Source organism: Argiope bruennichi, chromosome 8 (genome assembly GCF_947563725.1).
Source record: "Argiope bruennichi chromosome 8, qqArgBrue1.1, whole genome shotgun sequence".
NCBI classification, from domain to species: Eukaryota; Metazoa; Arthropoda; class Arachnida; order Araneae; family Araneidae; genus Argiope; species Argiope bruennichi.
The window spans coordinates 64,223,022-64,242,871 of record NC_079158.1 but is presented as its reverse complement, the minus strand read 5'-3'; the positions used below and the strand labels follow the sequence as shown (position 1 = coordinate 64,242,871).

General features: G+C 27.2%; 1 protein-coding gene across 6 annotated transcripts in view; it reads left to right on the top strand.

Annotated features, from left to right (window-relative positions):
* Nucleotides 1–14,439, top strand: part of LOC129980576 (insulin-like growth factor 2 mRNA-binding protein 1) — a 158,263-nt gene extending 143,824 nt beyond the window's left edge. For 5 of the 6 annotated variants that reach the window (XM_056090945.1, XM_056090949.1, XM_056090948.1 and 2 more), the window contains 12 exons: nucleotides 1,902–2,008; nucleotides 4,600–4,666; nucleotides 4,957–5,139; nucleotides 5,366–5,452; nucleotides 6,288–6,330; nucleotides 7,229–7,344; nucleotides 7,427–7,543; nucleotides 8,380–8,830; nucleotides 9,973–10,059; nucleotides 10,257–10,388; nucleotides 10,496–10,609; nucleotides 11,049–14,439. In XM_056090945.1, the coding sequence (XP_055946920.1) occupies nucleotides 1,902–2,008; nucleotides 4,600–4,666; nucleotides 4,957–5,139; nucleotides 5,366–5,452; nucleotides 6,288–6,330; nucleotides 7,229–7,344; nucleotides 7,427–7,543; nucleotides 8,380–8,830; nucleotides 9,973–10,059; nucleotides 10,257–10,388; nucleotides 10,496–10,609; nucleotides 11,049–11,156 (1,612 nt within the window). In that variant the 3' untranslated portion in view covers nucleotides 11,157–14,439. The remainder of the gene's footprint in view (nucleotides 1–1,901; nucleotides 2,009–4,599; nucleotides 4,667–4,956; nucleotides 5,140–5,365; nucleotides 5,453–6,287; nucleotides 6,331–7,228; nucleotides 7,345–7,426; nucleotides 7,544–8,379; nucleotides 8,831–9,972; nucleotides 10,060–10,256; nucleotides 10,389–10,495; nucleotides 10,610–11,048) is intronic. The other variant, XM_056090946.1, reaches the window with a different exon arrangement.
* Nucleotides 14,440–19,850: the final 5,411 nt, after the last annotated feature.

Here is a 19,850-nt window from a genome sequence, read left to right as displayed (position 1 = left end):
TTTCAGTATTTATTCTGACTATTAATATCGGTCAGTTCTATTTTTTGCAAAATGGATTTTTTAATTGTTGGTAATATTTTTAAAAAAACTGATTCATATTACTTTTAAATCCTTGCTGTCTGCAAAATTAAATTTTTAATTTTTGAACAATTTTTATTATAGAGAAGTAACAAGAAAATGCTAATTATAGGCTATTCCCCTTACTTTCTTCTTTATGGTGATTAGGAATATAGTTATTATTTATGAAAATGACAGCAATTCATTAGTGTTCATTGACATATTTCAAATAGTTTCTGTAATTAAGTTGAAATATGCTGACTAAATAGGCATTCTGTAAGTTTCTGGTGCCACTAGCCGATTCTGTTCCTATTTGATTTGGTTTTATACTTTTCTCGGAGAACTCTTATTGTTCCTATTTGATTTGGTTTTATACTTTTCTCTGAGAACTCTTATTTGATATCCTAAATATTAATAATTGTGTTAGTTTCATAGTTGGTAGTCACTGTGCCAAGTATGATTGCAAAATTGAAGAGGTATTAAACTTTTTTGACAAAAATAAAACTGTAATTATTCCAAATTTTTTTAAATTATATTTTACTGATGTTTACTATAATTTATATGAACAAAGGTTTTTAGTAAATCCTAGGGAATACAGTGAATATTAAAAGAATATAACATGATGATTTAATGCAGACATTCTTTTAGTAAATTATCTGAAAATTGTTACTCTCGGGAAAACAATGATTGATGCAATATTTACATAATCTTGCGTATTGAAGTTTTGTACTGAAATTGAGTACAAAAGTTTAGTTTATTTTGATTAATGTTCATATTTATAAATGCTTAAAAAAAGTAGAAATTTAAAATTCTAATCTTTCAAATTTTAATATTTTTTTTTAATTTTAAAATGAGATTTTTTTTACTGTAATATTTTTAGTAGTTATTGCAGAAAAATGTCAGTTTTTCTTAATATTCAATTAAAAATTTTAAAAAATTTCTTTGTATGCATCAAACTTGGTAGTTTGGGAATAACAGCATTTTTTGTCATATCCCTCACTGTTTATATTCAGGTTCAATTTGGTAGTTTTAGATCAAATGCTCTAGCTTTTAGAGCACTAACTCATGTACAAAACATGCATTCATCTATATTATAAGTAGATTCCTTATGAAATCATACATAATACTCCATTAATTTAAATTATTCAAATTGGATATATTTTTTGTTTTATCCTTTCCTTTATTTTTATTACCTTAAAAGATTTCATTAAAAAGAATCCAAGTATTCTATATTTCTATAGGGTAACTTTTAGCATGTTATTTAGATTGAATGTCATTAGTTTGGTGATTCTTTTATAGAACTTGTATAATCTGGTAATTTAAAACTAGCCATAATTTTTAATATCTTGTAGATAAGTTTTCTGATTTAATCATGGCAATTCTTTTTGTTAGAAATGTTTATAATTTCTCAGTAATTCAGTTTTCTGTAACATGCATTTTCAACCTTTAAAGGGGAAAAATTACTTGTATGGGTTATAATAGTTTTTACATGACTGTCCATTGGTTTTCCATTCTGATCATATAGGAACCAAAATATGTCTGTAGGTTTAAGCTCAATTCTAACTTTAAAAGATCAAATTAATTTTCCACAATCCTTGCTGTTAAAAACTATCTGAACAGGCATTAAATGATAAAAATATTTTTGAAGAAATATTGCATTTTCTGATGCCCTTTATCAAATTGTTACAACTGTTTTAATTAATAAATTACTTGATGGTATTTTTAAATTCATAATTTTTATAATTTTCTTTGTATCTGTATTTTGTATTATATTTGGGATGCTTTTAATTTGAAAGGAATCATTTATATGTATCTAGTTTTAATGTCTTAAAATTTTATTGCAGAAATAGAACAAATAAACTTCAAGTAAGCAATATTGTTGCTCATGTGCCCTGGGATGAAGTTAAAAGCCTGTTCAACACATTTGGGAATGTTCTTCAGTGTGAACGAGGCAAGTCAAATTTCACAATTTTTATTTTTAAGAAATGAAGCTCTATGTGTTGTAATCTGACTTCAAATTTAATTAGCTGTATAAATTTGGATATTACTAGTGAATATTGTTTTATTTGCTTCCTTTTTATGTATTTTGTTAATAAAATTTCTAAATGAATGTGAAAAATATATGTAATTGCCATTAATAAGTTGTCAAATTTCTTGTTTCTTTGCATTTAAAACTGTAAACTTATTTGTGCAATAAAAGTTAAATCTAAACCTTTTGAAATTAGCTGTTATCCCATCTTAAGTTGGAAATGACTAAATTAATTTTGCACATATTGTTATTAAGATGCAGAATTTTTATCAAAAGTTTTTTTTTCTACAAAGTATCAAATTAGTTCAAAAGTTGTAGCTGATTTATGCAGAAGTAATTTTACATGCGAATTATAAAAAATCGTTCACTGTTTGACGAGAGAACGTCTACTTAAAGTATGTCGATAAATAATGTAACAGATTTATAGTGCTGAAATACACAGCTGTAGATTTTTAAAATTTAATATGAATTTCGCAAGTTATCATTAATCAATCATACAGTACAATATACAATTATCTATTCTTTGTTACGGTTGTGTACAAATTTTTTCTTTTAATTTGACTGCTAAAAATGTTTTTGAAAAAGCTATGGTACTGGAGAAAAAAATAATTGTATTATTCTAGGTATCCAGATTTAAAAAATTACATACATTATTATCATTATAATTGTCACAGTCTTGCTCCAAGAAATACTTCATAGTTTTCTTGGCTTCCCAAACTGTGAATATCAAATGATAAATTGCTATTAATGAATGAATTTTCATAATAGCAGTTTAACTACATTTTTATTTTATTGATTTTATTTCATGCATACCTATTTAGTTATTTTTGATTGCTTAATATTTTAGTATTTTTCTAATTTAATGAATGTTTATCAAATCAGTTTTTTTGTTCTGTTTTATGTAAATGCCTTTTTTATGTAAATGCCTCTCACAGTCTTGCTCCAAGAAAATGCCCCTTGTAGCTTTCTTGGCTTCCCAAACTGTGAATATTAATGTTGGACTGTCACTTTTAGATAAATTTCATGTGCACATTTCAACAACATGCATTGTTTATCATCTTTTTAACATAAATGTCTTTGCTGACATTTTTTATTATTATTCTAATATATTTTAATAAAAATACACAATTAATAAAATTATTAGATTCTGTAGCCTGTTTGAGCTGTAACATTCTGCAGAATGAAGTTTTATTTATAAAGAATTATGAATTTCAATATCAATTTTTGTCAAAAGTTCCTTATTCATTAACATCCATACATTTTTTATTAATATGATTCTCCCAGTGATTCACAATTGATAAAACAGCTTATTACGAATCCCAAAAGGGTTAATTTTTTAACCCTTTGAAGATGCGACGGGACAGCTTTTGTCTTACCTTTTTTAAAGAGGTTTTTTAACAAACTTGCTGTTTATTCTTGACAAAGTATTTTAACATATTTGAATGTTTTTTAATAAAAAAAATTATTAAAATTATTTGAAATTCTTAATTTTTTAATTTGTTTTTTCGTATTGTGAAATTCTTTGTATGTAGTGTAAATAAAGTGACTGACTTTTTAAATGAATATTTGGTACAAAACAAATCTAGGATTCAAAAAATATTTGTTTTAAAAATTCATTCTTCAAAAATGAATTTCTGTATTAACTACTGAAATTAAAAAATTTTTTTTTATAAAATTATTCCTCTGTTCCTCAAAGATTGGTTGTATAGTAGTCGTAGCTATTTCAAGCTGTTGACTCTGAACAAACCTTATGGACTTTAAAATTTTTTCGTTATCAGAATTCTCAATAGTTATAAACACATGTACTGACAATGAATATTACCTGGAGGATAATATTTTATTATGGAATCTGGGTGGCTATTTTTTCCTGACAGCCATTAAGATAATATAAAGCAAGATATCGGATTTGAGAGTTGATGGAGGGGAAAAAGCTTTCTATTACTATCAGTTAGTTACATTTGCATTAGAGATATTTTAAGAAAATATTGCAGGAAACATGTTACATTCTCCCAGTATAAATAAGAAATAACAAACAATGATATGAATCACTGATGGGTTTCAGGGCATACTAAAATCCCTTGAGGGACAGCAAGACGTATTTGTCCCACCCAATTTTGAGGTAATTAAAAGCAATAAATTTTTTTTCAGAGGTAAACTATTTTAATACCAGGATATATAATTTCATCTATATGATTTTTTTTTGAATTTAATGTTCCACTAAGGGTTAAACCAATTTATCAAAATATTCTTCCCATTGTGATACTTCTGAATATAAATATTAAGTATTTATGTATTATCACATGCCATTGATTATTCGCCAAAAGAATTTCCAAAGATGTCCTGTTCTATTGACTGCTTCCCAAAGGCATGTGATTAACACACAAGTATTAAATATTATATATATTTAATTTTATATGCAGTGATATGAGTATCAAATAGTATACACTAAATACTTTTAAAAGTATATTTGGGTTTGTTTTCAAAGTATTAATTAAAGCAAATTGATGTTTCAGGATCAGGAAAATCGGAGGATTTCTGTAGTGCTGTTGTAACATATGAAACTCAAGATCAAGCCCAACAGTAAGTTATTTCAAACAGTTATTAGCTGCTTCTGAAATATTCTTTTGGTTTGTATGTTAGTAATTTTGTTTTAAATATTAAGTTAATCCTTTTGTTATAAAAGATAATATAGAACATTATGGAAGTTTTAAAAAATTAAATTCATTTTTAAGGCAACAATTTTTAGAATTGCATCTGTGTTGAATGCGTTTTATAAAATCTCTCAATGAAAAATCATTTAATTGTTCATTTATCAAAGTAAAAAATGCTAGAAAAGAACATCGTATCTAAATATTTATTTTTGTCTTAAGGGCATTTAATCAGTTGAACGGTTACGAATTTGAAGGAAGTTTTCTTAAAGTGGAATACATGATGGAACGTGGTCCTGGAGCACGTAGCCCTCGAGGTGTTGGACGAGGTGGCCCTGGTATGCGCAATGCGCCTTATTCTGGAAATCAAGGATTTCCCTTGAGAGCCTCTGACTTTCCTCTGAGGTAATCTTATCTTTGAAAATCTTTTAATTTATTGAAATTATAGTTCTTTTTTTTGAAAGTTATTTAATAGGTATATAATAAAGATTAATTAAACTAGAAATTCATTTAAGTAATTATTGCCAAGACTGGTTGAAATTTTTTACTTGAAATAAATATAATGCAATACTTTGTTTTGATCCGCCTGATTCGTATTAGAACTGTCTAATTTTAATATTTCTTTTCTAAGGATTTTAGTTTTAAGTGACATGGTTGGTGCGATAATCGGCCGATCAGGTGGTACAATTCGTCAAATAACTCAACAGTCTAGAGCAAGGTAAGTTTTTGTTTTTTAAAAAATTCTTAACATTGTGCATAATAAGCTTGAGGTTTTTTTTTAAATCGATTAGTTCACTGAAGCTATTATAGTTCTAAGTTTTATTCATTAGAATGACATCATTTATTTTGTATGCTGAGTCATTCTATCCAAATTACTATTAATGGAAGTTGCTTGCTTGATAATAATGTAACACTACATGAAATGACACATTTCTCCGGAAATGTGGTTTTATATTTTTTTGTTCTAATCATAAAAAAATAGTTTGACACAGCATAGTCAACACCATGGCTCTTGTGCCAATAAAATCCAAAAAAATCAAAATCCGGATTTCAGCATTTTTGGAATCTAAATTTTATCAATTTTCAGATCAATATGTTTTGAGTAATAATTTTAATGTTTTAAATATATACCAAGCACTTTTTTATATTTATTTAGTCAAGAAATAAGTATAAAATGAATATAGACCTATAGATTAAGGATATTATTTTAAAATAAATTGCTAGTAACTGATGTAAAATTATGCATTTTAGGCTTTAATTTTTTTTAAAGAAAATCGTAATAGTTAAAGGCATTTCTTCCGTCTTGCATTGCACTATGCATTGTAGAAAATGACTATTAATTTGCTGAATAACAGTCTTTGGAACTCTTCTGTCATTCCACATACTAAAATAGTTAAATTGCACTAAATATTGCCTTTAATGTTAAATATATGGTATGATTGTATCGGTTTGCATTAGTATTTCCTTATTCTATTTTAATATACAAGTAATTTTTATAAAAATAAGTGATAATTTAAATATTAGTTTTTAAATGTTAAAATTTTCTTTTGAAGAGTGGATGTACACCGAAAGGAAAATTCTGGAGCTTTTGATAAGGTGAGATTTTTATTTATGTTTATCAAGAAAAATAATGAATTAAATGTTAAAATCAGCTTAAAAAACTTGCCTGTTTAAAATGTAAACAAATAACAATAGTTTTTCACTGTAATAATTACAAATTTTTAAAAATTATTATACATGATTTTATCTATTCTAATTAATACCATGCCGTTTATAGAAGTGCAGAACAAAAAAGAAATTATTTGAATAATAGGGTTTTTAAAACTACACTTCTATTTGTTAAAGAAATGTTTTGATTTATGAGGATATAAGAAAGTATTAAAATAGCATTTTGCTCAATTTTTAAATTTGAAAGCTCGGGTTTCTGGTAGAAGAAAGGTGTATTCTATTCTAAAAAGTCATTAATACTGGCAGTTTTTTTTAAAAAAAAAACATTTAATTCCCTGTCAATAAATGAAAAGATAAAATTTTCTATACATATTGAATAATAAACATGTACATTTTTCATCTTGCATTTGTTTTGATGACAGCAAAGCTCATATATGAAGTTCTAAAAAACGGGAAAAAAAGTATGGATATTCAATGATCTGGGAGATAGTTGTGCAGTTAAACATATTTAAATTTTTATAATATCTTTTCAGACAAGGTATTAAAAATGTTTGGACAGGAATGTCTGGAACATAGAAAAAAGATCCCTGTGAAATGTTATATATTTTACAAATGATTTATTCAGCAAATTCATGTTACTTGTTAATATCCTTTTACTACATAGATTGTAAATACTTGTTGTAACCATAATATTGGAATAATATTATGTGACTTTTTGTATATTTTTTCAATTATATAATTTAAAAAATGTATTTCTATTGCTTTTTACATGTCTTATCAAAAAGATTGTTTTTTCTGTTACATTTTGTAACTTTATTTGTTGTAGGATGAAATGTACTCTGTTCAAGTAATAACTATTTATGGAAATCCTGATAATTGTTCTCTCGCCTGTCAAAAGATTCTTGAAGTTATGCAACAGGAAGCAAATAATACAAATCGAGGGTAGGTTATTTTTTAATATTTGAATATTTTTTTCATTGTTAGTTTGTCATTTTGTTAAATACATATATTTTTTTTTCTGCAGAGAAGTTCCTTTAAAAATTTTGGCTCACAACAACTTAATTGGAAGAATTATTGGAAAGAATGGCAACACCATAAAACGCATCATGGAAAGCACTGATACCAAAATCACTGTATCGAGGTAAACACTTGATCAATTAACTTTTTAATTAAATATAATAGTTAAAACTCCAAAAAAGTATTTTAATTAATTGAATTAACTTTTATTGTATTATCTTCATTTGTCTTAATTTCTGAAGTTAGCCATTAATCTTCATTCTTTGTAAGGTTGATATAAATTTAATTAAAATTGTTCAAGTTTATTAACTGGTTCTTATTTTTACATTAGGTGTCGTGAATTTTTTTCAAAGTTTTAAGAGATAACTTAGAAAATCTTAAGGATCTTGGTCAGTCTAAATACCTTCAATTCAGTAAAATGTTTCTCTTATCCTTGTAGTTAGCTAAAACGGGAAAATGTCATCTATATAATTTGTGGTAAAATCTTCAAATAGTTCCTTGTGTATTTATGAAAGAAATGTTAGCATAACCATCAATTCATTCTAGGACTAGGTTATTTTGATGTATTCCATCAAAGTAGTAATAGTTTTCGTCTCATAATTATATGAAATGTTTCTTTTGAATTTGATTTCGGTAACCTAGTAACACCCAATTTTAGACTAAGATTTCAGCAAATATTTTAAAATTCTGTAAATAATACCATAAGATTACAAGTGGGAGATTAATTTAAATAAGTTTTAATTTTATTTAAAACCAATAAAATCATTAACAAATCTTTTAGATGTTTATTAATATTTTTGAATCGAATTGAAATATTAACACAAATTATAAATTTAAAATAATTAAATTGATAAAAACAGTGCTGTAGTAGAATATTTCAATTATATATTTACATGTACCATCAGATCTTTTTTAATTCAAGAATGCTAGAAAGAAAATTAATGTATTTCTTTTCTACAGCAGCATGCAGGATGTCAACACTTTTAATTTTGAACGAGTTATCACAATTAAGGGCAAATTGGAAAACATTTGCAAAGCTGAACAAATGATAAGCGCTAAATTGAGACAGAGCTATGAAAATGACTTGGCAGCTATGGCACCAGCAGCCATGATGTTTCCTGGTCTTCATCCTATGGCCATGATGTCCACTGTTGCCAATTCTGGTTATCCAGGCCGTGGAGGACCTATGCCTCCACCTCCGCCACCACCATCTTATGGTGGCATGTATGGAAATCCACCTCCATACAATGTTCCTATGATGTATTCACCAAATGCAGCACCACCACAAAACCTAGAACCAGTTAAAGAAACAGTGTATTTGTACATTCCAAACTCGGCCGTTGGAGCGATAATAGGAACTGGAGGAAGTACAATAAGAGATATGATTAGCTCTTCTGGTGCTAGTATTAAAGTATGTATGAGTTAATGCTTTTAATTTTTAATTTCTGGAGTATCTCTATGAAATAAATTTAGTTCATTTTAAAGGGTTTAAATTTAATTTGTTGAAAATAAATTTAAACTCTTTAGTTTTATATTTAGAAAAAAAATATTCTTAAGGGTTATTAGTGTATTTATTAGATGCACATAATTTTAGAACTGGAGAGTTTTGTCAGAGCTGGTATATTGTGTTCTATTATTTCCAGAGTTTGGATTCTTTACACAATGACAACAAGTGATAAGAATGTGTAAAAAATTTCAAGGAGGCCTTTTTGTTAATTTATTGGATTATTAATTTTCTTAATTCATATTGCGAAGAGAATGCATTTTAAAATTTTGTATTTGTTTTTGTAGATCTTATAAGGTGATATATGGAATTAAGGAATAAAGTCTGGCGAATCTTCAGGTTATGGTTTGATATATATTTCTCTTGGCCTTCCTTATCTTTAGTAAAAGGCAGCTGCATTCTTGAAAGGCAGAACTGGCATCTTGCTACATGTTGGGTGATTTGTGTGAATGTTTCTCGATGTACTTTCTTGCATGGCCTTTTTATGTTCTTAAGTCTTTTCATTTTAGTTTTCTATCTTCTTGTGGTGTCCAAATTGTTGGAATGTAGTGTTTTTAGTTTGTAGTTTCTTCGAACTGTTCAAAAATGTGCGAAACTTGATGTATTATATGTGTGATGCAAGTTCTTGAAACTAAAGTGCTACATTGATGTTCTTGTCATCTGAGAGCAGCACGAGTGTCTATAATAGCAGATAATATAACTTCAAAATTGAAAGCATTAATTAGAAAATATGTCCAAGTCGTACATTTTGATTGAATAATCTATATGCATGCTCCGAATTTTTTTACCACTTGTTTTATTACTCAAATAATTTTGAGTAAAAGTTTTCATAAAACTTTGTCCTGAAATTTATGTTTGGAAGCCAAAAGAAATTTTTTATGAAATTCATAAGTCATCTGTAGCTCTCAGTTTGTTAGATGTTCTAAATGTTTTTATTTTAGCATTTGAGTAATGTTTTGTTATTTATTGGTGTTTGTTGTTTTTCATTTTCTTTGTTTTAAATTAACGAGTTAGTAATATTTATACTAAATTATTTCTTTAACTTTCAGGTAGCTCAAACAAATAAAGATGAACCTATTGACCGCGAAGCATTAAGAAAAGTGACAATTGTTGGTACTCCTGAAGCACAATGGAAGGTTTGAATTTTTTTAATACCCTGTAATTCTTTAGTTATTGTTATTCTTAATATTTAATGATCTGTTCTAATATTGTATGGATTCATTTTCTTTTCTGCATCTGATAAATTTAGCTTACTGCCTGCTTAGTTTAAGAACTTTATTAATTCAATTTTAAGAATTTTTATCCTACTAAAAAATTTTTCTTACATTTTTAGGCTCAATATATGATATTCAAAAAGGTCACTTTTGAGACCTACACTGGGGCTCAAGAATCTCACTGCCTTAAAGTAGAAATTTTCGTTCCTTCTAATCAAGTAGGACGCATCATTGGAAAAGGTGGTCAAACGGTACGTTCCTTTTTGGTTTATTTGCAATGGATAAGTCTATTAATTTTTTTTATTGGATTTATCTATACTCATGCAAATTTTATTATGAGTTATTTCTGATGCATTAGGTACGAGAGCTTCAACGTCAAACTCATGCTATCATAAAATTGCCTGAAGAAAATGATAATACTGAAAGTGATGAAACACCCGTCCATATTATTGGTGATTTTTACAGCACGCAAGTAAGTTAGAGCTCCCTTTTATTGTTTTAAACTTAATTATTCGCAATTCAATTTGTACATTTAATTCATCTTTACATTTTAATTCATTTTAATTATCATAATTAGGCTATTTCTGAAAAAGTATTATATGGGGAAAAAATTAACATTACTCTTAAGTATTCACGAATACATAATGCATAGATGTTCATGCTCATCAATATCCTTTTTTTTTTTTTTTTTTTTTCCTTTTCATTTAGTCAATACTTGTGCATTGCAAGTATAATAGTTGCTGCTTTTATTTTTAGTTTGGCTGAAGAAAGTATTATTAGGCAGAATCTGCATATTTCTCCCAAGATATTTTTATCCTTATAGAAATATTTGAATATATTTTAAATAACATGATTTGTATTGCTGAAAATGAAATGTTTATTAATTTAAACATTTCTAAATATATTTTTAGGCTGCTCAACGCCAAATCCGAGCATTGGTGAACAAGAGTCAAATGACTGGTCTTCGACGACCACCTGGCGGGCTCCCTCCAAATCAACGTCAAGTTCAGGTGAACTAGCCTGAGCCCCCAAGCCCCGCCACACTTGACCTTCAAGATACCAAAGACCAACTTCAATCTGCCACCACATTTTCATCTTTTCTTCAGGTGGCTGTGGGTTTGGGGGCCTTCAGACTAGAATGCATGGACTTCGTCGCTTTGTTTGGTTTCCACAGTAACATATCGCCTTATTTGACAACTATCCCAAGATCTCCATTGGCTGTTGGATTGCTGCCTGAGATCTCAGGATTGTTGTGTTGTTAAAAGGGGCTGTAAATCTCAGGAATGGAGTAATGTGTTAATATGTGTATGATAAAGCATTTAAATTTTTGTAAGTAGAGTGTAAAATGAGGAAGTTGTTTAGTTAGTATAAAAACATGGACCATAATTGTTGATATATCATGGTCTTTGTGATGTTATGAAAAGTTTATTTTTGATACTTGTTGGAGAAACTTTTTTTGTTGTCAATTTTTATGATGGGCATTTTTTGCCAAGGAGTAAAAATGTGGCCAAAGGAATAAAACTAAATCGAACTGTCGTGTTTAGAGCTGATATTTTAACCATTGCATTTTTTCAGATTTGTCATTTTCTGTTTCTCCAATAAGCATTCTCTATCAGGCTCTCTCATGAAAAACCCCACCATCCCTTCTCTGTATGAGCCCTCATCAAAATAATTGTATAATTCAACGAAGCTTATTCTATACACATGCATGCATTGTCACCATTTTAAATATGCAAAAGGTCTCTTACAATAGGGATTAATTGCTAAACTTCTTTGTAATGCGCAGAAGATTGCCATGGAAAACCAAACAAAGCCTAAACTTAACAAATGTATCTAGTTTTAACGTGTGAAAGCAATCTATTTTGCTGATAACTCTTGTATGTATGTAAAACTCAATGAGAACTTTTCTCATTTTCATTCATCCCCATAAAAAAAAGTTCTCACCCTCAAGCCTGGTATCAGTGTAGGTCAATCAAAAAAATTAAGACATAGATAAAGAACAATAAAATACTGGCTGTGGCACTTTTAGGGCATATTCTGATTTTATACACAAAATGATACTTCACCCTATTTTGTTACAAGGAATATGACAACTGACTGAAATTAATTTTAACCTTTTCGAAAGACAATTTCTGTGCAACCTTGCCTTTCAATATTGCTGAAATAATTTTTCCAATTTGATGTGCATAATATTTGAGAACATTTCTAAGGTTGCACAGCTTTGACAGCCCACAATATCATCAATGTGGAATTTGAATTTAACAAAACCTATAGAACTGTTGATAGCAGTATTCGGAATAATAATTTGAGGGACCTTTTGTTTGTTGAGCATTTCCATCATTAAACTTTAAATTGAGCTCTTATTTTTAAACTGTAATTTAAGAAATGTATGGACTATATATATATATTTGTTCTGTTCAATGAATTTTGCTATCCTCTAATGTTTTAAAAGGACCCATAAGAAATATTATTCCCGAGTTAATAGATGCTATATTTTTCAAGAGGACTTACTACTACCAATGACTTTATTCACAAGTACAAAATACAGTTCTTTGAATTGTATCAATATCTGTGCTGTTGATATTAGCATTAAAAAGAGCCAGAGTTTTGAATGTCTTGAAGCAATTGCCAAGACATTGGTGACTTTATATTTTTGCATCTTATTCTACAGAAATATTAGACTGCTGATTTACTTTCAAGTTGGGCATAAATCCCATTTATTGCAATTCAAGCAGTCTTAGAAGTGTACCCTCACTTGCAGAACACTTATGATACTTGGATTAAGTCTGTACCAAGTAGTACAGCTTTATATTATCTATTATATACTTATCTTTTTTCTATCTAAACAATTAATTCTGTGGTCTTGAAATGTTTCTTAATTGCATGTTAACTTTCATTAGAATATGATTGATTCTTTTTTGAAAAGCATTTTATGTATCTTTAGTTTCCCACGTTTAAATATTGATTTTTCTTTGTGTATTTGCAAAAGCATTCTGTAGCTTATATCAAGTTACTAATTATTCTATATATATTCCCTTTTTGACATTTATGTTTAAATTTTGATTACTGTTCAGTATCAATATGCATTAAACCAAGTGCTGAACATTTTAGTTGTATTTTTACCTTGTATTTTTTTTATGAAACAGGAAGGTAAGTTTTGAAGATATTTTAAAATTTGAATTGGATCAAGTATGCAAAATTTATTCTTGTAGCAATCCCAGTATAGTAATCTTTTTGTTAATCAGTGGAGATATTTGTCTAGTTAGTGGTAATTGTGCTTGTAAAGCAGAAGAAAGTACTGAGAGAAGTTTGGATGATGGGATTGTGTACAGTGTTAAAAATTTTATTCTAGTAGTAGATAGTAGTATGGAATTTTCTTAATGCATTAATAAATATCCTTCCTGTTTCAGAAATTCAGTTCATTGTTCTGCTTTTCATTATAAGACAATGTTTAAACTTAGATAATTAGTTTTTTTTTCTGTATTTACTTTATTCCTGCTTGACTGGCTGATATTTACATGTAATAGGAAATAGGTATTTAAAAATTGTGTACACTGCAGATGTAAAATTGACAGTGTTAGTAGTATTACTATTAATATTTTGCAATGCATGTTAGTTATAAGAATGTTACACTGTGAGGAAGCCCTAGTGTGAAGGGGATACAAAATTAATTTCTCTAATTCAAATATATATGGAGGGCTCACATTCATATTTTATGGGGATTATATATTAACTTTTAATTAGTGTTAAGTCACTCAGGTTTGATTATGATTTGCATTGTTTTTATCTACCTCGTATCTAATCGGATGATTCCATTACTATTGCTGTGATAAAATGCATTATAAGTGCCATATATATCTGTTCAAAGTATTCTTTACTTACAGTAGTACAAAAAAAATGGCCTTTAACCTTAAAGTTACAAAAGCATCAGTGTTTTAAAATCATTGCAAGTACTGGAATCATTTGAATGCTAAATGAACCTTATAAAGCTTTCTCTTTATTCCATATCAGCTAACCCCGAACCTAGAGGAACCTCGCACTGAGTAATTCACAATTTATACTTTTTCCTGTATTTCAATGGTCAGTGTTTTTTTCTGTTAATTAGAGGAGCTCAACAGTTAACACCTGGGGAATTCTGCCTTTTTTCCACCATAGAAATAAACTGGCAGCCGCAGCATTTATTGTAGCAACAAACCTCTTCATATTTATATCAGCTGCAACCCTATACATGGCCTGTAAGCCACATTGAACTCCTCATATGTTCTATGTTTTCTATGAGGAATTAAATTATTCTAGTTATAATATGTGTCTGTTTTATTTTGTCTTCATATTGTTCATTTATTCACATACTCAAAATGGTAAAACTTAACTATCATTTTAAATCTTTAGTTGCTTATTTAACCTTCGCCAGCTTCACTTAATTATTTAAAATCGTGTATGATCCATAAAAACTGGCAAGAAAGTTCACAAAACCTACGTATATAACACATGTATATAAAAATACAATATCATAATACATATAACAATCAGAAAAAGGGGAAAAAATACTAATATTAATACTGAATGTAAAAATATTTTTAAAATATATAATTCTTTAAATTAACCAATTCTTATTGTACTTTATTATCATTAAAATATTGATTATTGGGGAATTGGGCTAATACACATTCCAACATAACGTGCATGATATTCTTTAATGAACATAACATGTAACGGTTCATTTCATATGTAATTTGAAGAAATAAATGTGCAATAACAATACAAAAAAATTTCAATTATTTTATGTGGAATTATTTTAAATAAATCCATTATTAAAGGAAAATTTTTATATTGTAAAATTTTTAATAATTTGGATATAAAACTGCTGTGAAAAACAAGCATGTCCGATTTCAGTGAGTGAGCAATTCGATTCAAAAACTAAAGCACGTTGCAATGATCAAGAAATGTCTATAGTAATTGTCCTTGAACAGTTTTCGAAAACTATTTTATCACGGTAGCATTTAAAATACCTGCTATATATGAAGATAATATATTTAATTACTGTAATCTGAATTAAAGTCATTTTAGCATTAATCTGTTACATTCATAAAAGTTATTTTTTTAAAAAAAGCATCCAGTTTAGCAATTTTATTAAACACATAATTTAGGTTGCTGTACAAAAAAAAAAAAAAAAAAAATGAGACTTGATTTGGATAATTAATGAAAAAAAAAACATTTTAAGAGAATTAAAGAAATGGAATTTGCTATTAATATTGACTGTTGGTTAATTTATGTTAACGTATAGGCTGTTTGTATTGTTATGTGTACAATGTTATTGTTACATATACAATGCGAATGGTATATTTGCATACTTATGTTACCAATTGAACTATTTTGGTTGTTTGTTCATTTGGACTCTGGATGATTTTGTTTAGATTTCTCTCGCCTTGAAACAATCTGGGTAATGGGAGTTTTAATGTTAAATCTTAGCTTCATCTCTACAGGAACAAATTTTGTAAATATTTTATTTTAAATGTGCCACCTTTGGCAACTGGCTGGTTTGCCAATCGCCAAGTCGATATTAATTATAATTAATTTCAATTAAATAATGCAGGATGTGAATTAGTCCTCATTTACATCAAGAAACTGTTTTTAAGCTGGTTTATCAACAAACCGATTTAATTATATTTAAGATTATTAATGTTTCGGAATTTGATGCTTAAAAATAGTTTGATTTAGACCTGGGCTGGAGTTGTGTTATGTAAATATTCTGTTCATTACACATAAATCTTCCTAATGATGACCAATCCTTTAAAATAATAAAACTATTAATCATCCGATTTGCCTTTCTTCTAATTTTTGCAGTATTGTAACTCCATTTTATTCTTTTGTAAAACTGCATAAGTATTGAACAAACTATTTCTTCCTTAGCTCTCGACAACGGACAAAAATTAAATGTATGATGAAACAATAAAAATAGTTTGAATTTCAGACAATAGTGTATTAAAAATTGAAAAACAAAATTTAAAAATAAGAAAAATTTACAGAACTATTAAATTGGTATCATTATGAAGACAATTTCTTTAAAATTGTAAATTCATTTTTGAGCAGTATTTTTTGAAATTGTGGAGAGACAACAAAATTCTTTTTACTTTTTAATTAAAAATCACTTTTGAATTGTATATATCTACTTTGGTATATTTGCAATAAATTTAATTAAATGATCAAACAGATAACGATCTTTCAATTTGCTTTATCAATGCTAAAAAATTTTTTAAAGAAAATTTCATATGTAATGACAATATATATAAGGAAACTGGAATTGTAAAGATTTTTTTCGAAATTCTCTACACGTATAAAATGTTTAATTAGCTAATTAAATTTAAGTTCCAATACTGCATCACAAAACAGCTTTCAGTTTCTGGTTTATCATAGAATTGCTGTTTCTTGATGGAACATCGCATCTTAGGAATCCAAAAGAATAAAAGGCAATATCCGAAAAGCGATGAAGTATTATTTATACTTTCAAGAAGCTTCTGAAAGTTTGACTGCGAAACCTTCCTTGAACCTCGTAACAATTCTTGAGCACATAGTAAGGTACAACCATCGCCGTACAAAGCTTCTCATTGCAGAATAGTTGCTTTCAACATTACTTTTGAGCATTGAAATCGTATTTGATATTTAAGACATTTCCCAATATGTATTTGTTCAAAATCATCATAAAAAAAAATGAACAAATACAAATTTTAATTTTTTTTTTCAAAATTATAAATAACTTATTGAAGTATATAGGATGTAGTCATTTTTATAACATGGGAATGAACGCAAGCTAAATTTCCCAAAGCATTCGACGATAAAAACCTCATGCACATTAATATGTTGATCTAATATTCATTGAAAATGCAAACTTTATGAAATTCAATTAAAAATAAATGTTTTCTGAACCAAACTAATAAAAGATGTATTTAGAGAGCGTTAATGCTACCACTAAAACAGATGAACGTAACCAAATTAGAAAAAAAAAATATATATTAAGTTGAATGCAAAATGAAATGATGAATCCGGCATGAAGGCTTTTTCAGGGGTCACCTTCAGGTGACTAGGGTTTTTTTTTCCTGTGAAGGGTCCGACTTTCGTCCAAAAATATTGACCCCCCCCCCGTATTTTTGGTGCATTACAGAGCAGACTTTTTCACTTAATTATATTTGATACAAATATACCTTTTAAGGTGGGAATGTGCACTTCGAAGTGATTACTTTTGTTTAGTAAAATTCTAATTAAAAATAAATGAAATTTCAGTATTTGGTGATAACTTCTGAATATATAATGGTGCAAAAATAAATTTTTACAACGTCTTAAAATTCCGAAAGTCATCTTTTCAATGGTATAAATGGAATGATTTGCTACAATTCGTTTCTTTGAAATACATATCAAACTTATTTCAAAATATCATTACATTTTAAATTGTTTCTTTTGATAAAAAACATTAAATGAAATTGATTACTTTTGAATATATCCAGAATTTTTTAAGAATTTAATATATTTTTAGAAATTTGAGTTGGTAAAAAAATATTTTTTAAGTATTTCCTTTTAAAGTATTCGTTTTGTTAGCAAATCGAAAATAGGCAGTGCCATTATCTGCATGGTCCTTCAGCCCGAGAATATATGTTTGTGATTAAAAACTTGTTCAGTTTATTTTTTAAATATTAAAATGTATTTTCAAATCATATATTTTTTAATTAAATAGCATTACATATTAATTAGCATTCAAAAATAAATAAAATAGATTCAATGCAAGCATATTACTTGATCATAACTGAAAAAGAATGTTATATATAAGCTATCAACAATTTTTATCAAATTGAGGTAGGAATATAAAAAAAACCTGTTTTATTTTTATGTTCCAGTGAATTTTTTGTATACTTCAATTTAAATAACAAAATATTATATATCGTCACATTGCTTCGGTTTGTAATGATTTATAAAATAATTTAATTACTGATTTACTAAGAATTAAATTTATTGATATTGTATTCTTAGAATTTTTGTTTTTTTGATTGAGCAGAATTTTTAACATTTTATTGAGGTGTCGAATAATTGCTGAACTTTAATAACAAAATGATCAATTTTTACTTAAAGAATAGTTTTATATATAAGTGCAAGAGCATATTTAAAGAAATTCTTGTCTCGGATTCATTGGTAAGGGCACAGGACTCTCTGCAATCAAAGGAAATTTATGTGAAATAATGTATAAATATATGAACCTAGCACTTAGTTCTTAAAATTTTTCTTTTTGAATGATATTCCCCTCCCTGATAAAAAAAGTTACGAAAGCATTGCTTTAGAAAGTGCATTAAAATTATCACAAGAGGGGAAGGGGGAGAATAGCCTTCCCAATGCTTTCACCATATCCTCCAATATAAGTTTAATCTCCTTTCCACATAAAATTGTGGGATTTTGGTAAAGCTGTGAATACTTTACATGTCATTAGGGAATTATAGTTACGAATGGATATTTAGTTGGTATTATTTTATTTAAAATAATTGCTTTTTATTGTGATGGGAGAATTTTTTTCATACTGTAATATATACTTTATAAATCTTAAGTATAAACTTGCTGATTGTTGTTTTATTAATAATTATTTTAATATTAGTTGTATGTTTCCTATTAATAGAAAATTTTATAAATTTGTTTTTATTACCATTCAGTGTAAGCTTATTTATGAAATTAGAGCTAAAAATATTGAATGTATAAAATGAATGTTGGTAATTAAATGAAACATTATACAACTAGGTTATTATATTTATGAAATATGAAGAAAATAATAAAGTTTAATCGAAACTTTTAAGAAAACAAATATTTTTCATTTTACAGTATTTTATGAATACCTTGGATGTGATGCTTATTTTTTTTAGATTCTATATTTAAGTAGTAAGTCTGATGAGTTAAAATTTGACTTTCTTTTGTCATTCTCAATTTATAGGAGTATATTTTATGCATTTTCTACTTTTTAGATGCCAAGGTGAATAAAATATAAAGTGTTAATGTGAATATAAAATATGAATTGTATTAATTTAATATTAAATATATAGAATGGAATTTTGTAACAATGTAACCTTGAAATTGAATCAAGTAAGATCAGGAATGCTCAGTTGCAAGATATTAATCATAGAACATATGACTTTTTTCATTCTGAAATTATTTTATTAAGTATATTATTTTTTTATTAAACCTTAGTATATAAGATAAACTGAACAAAAACATTGCAGTGATAAGTGAATTGATATGATCCCGATTCACTTATAAGAACTACAAGAATCAACAGGTATTATGGCATCATTCATAAACGTTTTTCTACTTTAAGTTAATTATGTATATTTGACTTTATTTAAAGTATATATGTTCTTAAATATCACAATTTTATTTTTAAAAGAAATAAATATTATTAATTTTTTTGTATTTATTAACATTTATTTATAAAATAATGCTTTATTTTAATTGATGTTCTACATCAAATGAAGGCTTTTTATTAGTTAAACACATATGCTTCATTAGATTTTTTTTTTCCAATCCTATAAATTGACAGTGTCAAACATAAATGATAGATCTTTAGTATTTGAGCCATACTCAATATATATGAACTGTATTTTTTTTTTATTTCAAAAACACAGTATAAAAAGGATTAAGACAAAATAAAAATTTTCTTTTGAACATTTACAAATCTTTCCTACTTT